General features: G+C 38.8%; 1 protein-coding gene across 6 annotated transcripts in view; it reads right to left on the bottom strand.

Moving 5' to 3' along the window:
- Positions 1 to 6,740, bottom strand: part of Syncrip (synaptotagmin binding cytoplasmic RNA interacting protein) — a 40,277-nt gene that overhangs the window by 9,916 nt on the left and 23,621 nt on the right. For all 6 annotated transcript variants that reach the window (XM_090338478.1, XM_090338479.1, XM_090338473.1 and 3 more), the window contains 3 exons: positions 5,370 to 5,575; positions 1,784 to 1,933; positions 1,338 to 1,459 (listed from right to left, as the gene is read on the bottom strand). In XM_090338478.1, coding sequence (XP_090194604.1) covers positions 1,338 to 1,459; positions 1,784 to 1,933; positions 5,370 to 5,575 — 478 coding nt within the window. The remainder of the gene's footprint in view (positions 1 to 1,337; positions 1,460 to 1,783; positions 1,934 to 5,369; positions 5,576 to 6,740) is intronic.

Here is a 6,740-nt window from a genome sequence, read left to right as displayed (position 1 = left end):
TTTGGTGTTTTTTTTTTTTCAATGATTTAATTAATTCACTTATTTACTGTCAGTTGTGCAGCTTGAACTCAAGGCCCAGGTGCTTTCCCCCTAAACTCTTTTGGTAGGGCTCTACCACTTTAAGCCTCAACTCCACCTCCAGTCTTTGAGTGGTTACTTTGAGATAGGAGTCTCATAGGGACTTTAATGCCCAGATCGGCTTTGAACCTCGATCCTCAGACCTCAGACTCCTGAGTAGCTAGGATTAGATATAAGCCACTAGTGCCCAGTTCAAACTGATTTTTTTTTTTTTTTTGCCAGCTGTAGAGCTGAGCACTGGACTTTTCTCAAGGCTAGAGCTGTATCACTTAAGCCACAGCACTACTTCCAGCTTTTTTCTGTGCATGTGGTACTGAGGAATCAAAACCAGGCCTTTGTGCATGCCAGGCAAGCACTCTACCTACCACCAGGCCAAACTCCTGGCAAAACTGATCATTTTTATTAGTTATATTTTCAATGTTTTTATTTCTTGAGACAGATTTCAATACATGGTCCAAGCTGGGATTACAGACACGGGCCAACCATGTCTAGATCAAGATCTGTTCTTAAATTTATGAAATCCTTGGAGTGAAAACAGGTTATAAGAGATTGACAAAAACTCTTTAGGCCTATCACAATTAGAGACTTATCTCCTATCTCATGGAGAATGAACTCCACAGTTTAACCCAGTAACACAAAAACATTCCAGGACAAACTTCTATAAAATACAGTAAGAAATATTTGAGGGGCCAGGAGTTTGGCCTAGTGGTAAGAGTGCTTGCCTAGCATGCATAAAGACTCAGGTTCAATTACTTGGTACTACATGCATAGGAAAAGCCAGAAGTGGTATTGTGTTCAAGTGATAGAACTCAAACCTTGAGAAAGCCCAAGGACAGTGCTTAAGCCCCGGAACTGTTCAATCCCCAGAACTAGGGGGGAAAAAAGGAGAAAAATTATTCTATTATTTACTGAACAAAAGTTCAATGTTCAAATGTACAATTACTTTCATCATCACGTTTTTGCGGGGAGAGGCCAGTCCTGGAGTTGAGCTCAGGGCCTGAGCACTGTCCTTGGACTTTCCTCAAGGCCAGAGCTCTACCACCTGAGCCTCAGCATGCCTCCAGCCCCTCATCATCACATTTCAATAAATATTTATTTTAAATCACAGGCCATTATGACACAAAGCTTTTAATTCATCACTTAAAGGGAGAGGTATGTAAATAATTTAGTATGTCTGAGTGACACTTGCTATTCATTCTCAAGTTCACAACACTGAAATTTTTAAGTATATTATTTTTAAGTATACAAATTTTACTCACATTTGATTCTTTGCTGCTTGCCTCTGAGCTTTTCTTTCTTTCCTTTTCTGATCTGGTGGCTTAGCAAAAACAATTTCAATGTTTTCTCCCTCCAAGTCCTTGCCATTCATTTCTTCCATAGCCTTTAAAAAAAAAATCAGTCCATTATCAATACAAAAGTCTTTTTGAACAATTGACTAATTTAAAATTTAAATCACTATAAAGTTGGAAAGATGAAAGCCTCAGTCAGTGATATAAAGTTGAATTGTGAGGTTTAATGATCTAGTACCTTCAACTACTTTTACTCAGGACATCAGCAAACTCACTAAACTAAGGCAAATAATGGTTTGCTTGAGTGGAATTTATAACCTCTGTATCCTCCAATTTCTAAAACATACTGATTCTATTATGACTGGAAGTTGTTAGTCTAATTTAGATGCCTATGATTAATTCCACCACTTATTTACCTTGACAGCACCATCTCGCTCATCAAAATGAATGAAAGCATAATCTTTTAGTTTCTTCACTCGTTCCAGTTTCCCAAACTGACTAAATGCCTTTTCTAAAATCTCTTCTGTTACAGTATTGGCAAGGTTGCGTACAAACAGCACTTTTACCTGAAATAAAAAAACAAATTCCCTGTATCTCCAGAGTTCCATTTGTAAGATGCAATCACCCCATCCTAACAAAATTAACTTGAACAACCACTAGTAGAGTATCTGAGATATATTTAAACAAAAAACATTTTGAAGTCTAATGAGTAATTTCCAAGAAAACTGCTTCAACACCTTATCAAAAAAGATACAAAATGCAAAGATGTTGAACATCCATCATTTATCTTCAGGGATTAGAAAGTTAAAACAATTGTGAGGTAAATACTGTATATATATTTGCCAAAATCCAAAAAACTTAATAACAAACTGAGATTGAGCCCATAAGATTGAGGTAGCAGGGAAACAAAAATAGAATAGCTCCTATAGAAGACATTTTTGCAGCTTCTCAACAAAACCACAAATATTCTTTCCTAAAAATCTGATCCTGGGTTATTTTTACCCAAAGGAGACGGAAATTTAGGCTCACATAAAAATCTATGCAGAGCCTATAGTGTGGCCTGGTGGTAGAATGTCTTCCTAGCATGTACAAAGCCCTAGGTTCAATTCCTTACTACACAGAAAAGGCTAGAAGTGGTGTTAAGGCCTAAATATTAGAGCGCTAGCCTTGAGCACAAAGAGGCTCAGAAACAAAGCCCAGGTCTGGAGTTCAAGCCCCTGACCCAAAAAACACAAAAGACCCCCAAATAACAAAACAAAACAAAAAAAACCAACTATATATATGGAAAAAGTGGGAGAAATGTGGGAGGGGCTAACAATGTTCAAGTATATATGACTTGACATATGTATTATCTGCCCCTCTACACAACATCCTGACAATAAAATTAAAATGGAAAAAATTCATACTTGCCAAAAATCAAAGGCAATCAATATGTGTTCTATACATCGATTAAAAAAAAAAAATCTATGAGAAGCAGATCGAAGTGGCTCTGCGGGTCAAAGCCAGCCCAGGCAAGAGTCTTATCTCCAATGAATCACTAGAAAATGGGACATGGAACGGCTCAAAGGGATAAGGTGGTAGCTTTGAGCTGAAGCTCAGGGTCAGCACTCAGGCCCAGAGTTCAAGCCCCATAACAACAACAAAAAAATCTATGACACAGGGGCCTGGAATTTGGCCTAGTGGTAGGAGTGCTCGCCTAGCATGCACAAAGACCCAAGTTCAATTCCTTGGTACCACATAAATAGAAAAAGTTGTAAGGCCAGGGATGGTGACTCACACCTGTAATCCTAGTTACTCAGGAGGCTGAGATCTAAGGATCTCGGTTCAAAGCCAGCCCGGGCATGAAGAGCTGTGGGACTCTTATCTCAAATTAACCATTTGAAAACTGGAAGTGGTGCTGTGTCTCAAAGTGGTAGAGCACTAACTTTGAGCTGAAGAGCTTAAGAACAGTGCCCAGGCCCAGAGTGCATGCCCAATAACAGAAGGGGGGTGAGGAGAGAGGGAGGGGGTAGGGTGAAGGAGGGAGAGGGAGAGGAGAGAAGAGAGAGAGACAGAGAAAGGGGGGAGAGAGGAGAGGAAGGGTGAAGGAGACAGAGAGTATACCCAGGGTTTCATTCATGCTAGATAAATGCTCTAGCATTTCCTCAAGCACACTCTCAATCTCCTCACAGACAGAGACAGATACACACACACACACACACACACACACACACACACACACACGAAAAAAAATGAAAGAGAAAGAAATAGGAAGTGACTATATGTCTTACTAGACTAGTTTGGATCTTGAAGACCAGTGTCTTATGATCTTGATCCTCAGCCCATGACATTGGATGCCAAATGAACTTTCAGGGGCTGGACCCTACTAGTAGAGTCTGATAATTGGGGGTGTGTGACTCAAGGGGATATACACTAAGATTGCAGCACATATTCTTTCTTCTTTTTGCTTCCTAGCTGCTAACAACCTGACTAAAACAAAGACTCAAAAGCCATAATAGGAGCTGGGCAAAGTGGCTCATACCTGTAATCCTAGCTACTCAGGAAGCTGAGATGTGAGGATTAAGGTTCAAAGCCAGCCCAGGCACAAAAGGACTTGAGAAGCTTATCTCCAATTAAAGTCTTGAAACTGGGAAGTGGTACTTGGCTCAAGGGTAGGGTGGTAGCCTTGAGCCGAACAGCTCAGGGACAATACCCAGGCCCAGAGTCCAAGCCCAGGACCCACAAAATAATAAAATAAAACAAAACCATATAACAGTCAAGCAACCACAAACCTTAGGTTCATATTTAAAAGATAAAAATAAAGGCAATAGTATATACTTAGTAGATTCTAAAATTTAATTAATTAGGACCTGCCTCGATTCTAAAATCTTAAAGGTGCCCTAATTTAATCTTAAGCTATAGGACTAACATACACACAATCTGATTAGGTTATGGGGATATATTTCTAGTTATGCACAGGTCTTGCTCTTAATCTTCAAAGCTTCTCAAATTACAACTATCAGCTAAATGCCAGTGGCATTTCCTAGATACACAAGAGGCTGAGATCTGAAGCCAGCCCACCTACTGAGATTTGTCCAATTAATCACCAACAAGCCAGTAGTAGACCTATGTCCCAAGTGATAGAGTCCTAGCCTGAGTAAAAAAAAAGCTCACACTAGCCAGGCATGTTGGCTCACGCCTATAATCTTAGCTATTAAAGAAGCTGAGATCTGAGGATCTCTGGTACAAAGCCAGCCCTGGCACTAAAGAACCTGAGGCTCATCTCCAATTAGCCACTACAGCATTATGACTCAAAGCTAGGGCAGTAGCCTTGAGCTGAAGAGCCAGACCCAGAGTTCAAGTCCCATGACTTCCCACCCCACCCCCTGGCTCCCAAAGCAGCTCACACTCCCAAATTCAAGCTCTAGGACAAACACCTGCAAAAAAAAAAAAAAAAAACCTAACTATCTTCCATCATGAATAACATTTTAATTACATTCAAAGGTTTACTCTACCTCACTTATGTACCTCTAGATTAAAGTGAGCTAGTTGTGTTTAATACTTGACCTCTATTAAAAAATTCCATAGCAAATACCTGCAACCTGCAAATGTAAAATTTTGACCAAGAGATGTTTATTCTCAGAGTGTCTGAACACACTGGGGAAGCAGAATATCTAATAACAGCCTACACTTAACTACAACACTTGGTCTACAGCCAGTAGACATATTATACAAAAATCATGTTCACTCTTACTATTCATACACTTTTTTAAAAATCACCTTTAGAATCTACATAAATATGAAAACTCATTAAAAAATGGCTAAGTACATCATAATGTCCAAGTGTCCATGAATAAATATTTTCATTCACTTTCCACACATACATTCCTAGTATGTGACTCTAAGGTCTTGTCAACAAACATTTCTCTCAAGTTTCTTCACAGGTATGATTAAAAACAAAGTATACAATTCACTTTGTCATCCATCCCATCAACCTTTAAAAAAAATTTTAAACTTTATTACCTTTGCCATAACTTCAGGATCGGGATCTTCAATAGGATCAGCCCATTCAACAGTTCCAACATTTCCCCAGACCTTGACTTTACCACTCATTAACCTACGCCTTGCCTGGGCAGCTGTTTTGTGATCTTCATATTCAAGAAAGCAAAAGCCTCTGTTTTTTTTCTTGTCATCCGGTTGGTGGTATAAAATGACATCTGTGAGACCCTCTGAAAGCAATTATTCCAGTGAAATTAAATAAACTTCAAATCAAATTAAAAAAAAAACACACAAAACTATTTTCCTAAAATCTTTCTTCCATATTTTTATTGTAATTAATAGAAGGGTTACATTATATTCACCAGATAGAACGGGCATTACTTCACAAACACTGATACACTTTCTCATGTCATGGTCCCCATTCCCCCCATCCCTGCTCATCTTCATTTCCCCCCTTCCCTATCCAATTTCAAATAACCAATTAAGCATATACAAAATATATCAGATAACAAGGTGAAATATTGTAACAATATGAGATAACCAAGGGACAGCAAATATTTAAATATTAATATGGGAAAAAAAAACTCTTCCTAAGCAAGCCATCTTTATGAAGGACCCCCCCCCCCCCAGTCCTAGGCCTTGATCTCAGCACTATCCTTGGGCTTTCTCAAGGCTAGAACTCTGCCACTTGAGCCACAGCACTACTTCTGGCTTTTTTTCTATGTATGTGTTACCAAGGAATCGAACCGGGTCTTCATGCACGCCAGGCAAGCACTAGGCCAAAGCTAATGTATTAGAATATCTGTAACTTCAGCACTTAAATGTTGAGCTAGAAGGATCCAGAAGTTAAAAAGGATAGCCTGGAGTACAGTGAGATTCTTATCTCAAAAAATAGGAGCGAAAGAATAGTTACAAGCCACTTCAAGTTTTTTTTCAATTCTTTAAAGTTTTTCATAGAATTTTTAAGCAAAAATATATGAACCTAAATGAACAGGTGAAACATAAGATCTTTTTATTACATAAACACTAAAATGTGTGTTCGGGCTTTCAGTATCATTCAATAGCTTATTTCAAAGAAAACAGCAAGTATTTTACCATAGCTAAAAATGTCAAGTGTTTTATAGGAGACTGGCAAGACTTAATCTACTAAACATTGAAGGGGGGACGGGGGACGGGGGACAGACAGGACCAAAGCTGAAAGTGGTGCTATGGCTCAAGTGGTAGAGCTCTAACCTTGAGAAAATGCAAGGCCAATACTCAGACTCTGAGTTCAATCCCTTGGACTTGAAGAGGGGAAAAAAAATTTCTTCTAACACAAACAATCTGTAAGTTGGAAAACCTTGTAAAAGATATTTAGTTCAAGGAAACTAAGCCATATTTGTAAAAATATAATTT

The sequence above is a fragment of the Megascapheus bottae genome, chromosome 8, assembly GCF_031878675.1.
Source record: "Megascapheus bottae isolate mThoBot1 chromosome 8, mThoBot2.hap1, whole genome shotgun sequence".
NCBI lineage: Eukaryota > Metazoa > Chordata > Mammalia > Rodentia > Geomyidae > Megascapheus > Megascapheus bottae.
This window is presented reverse-complemented; position numbering and strand designations above follow the sequence as displayed.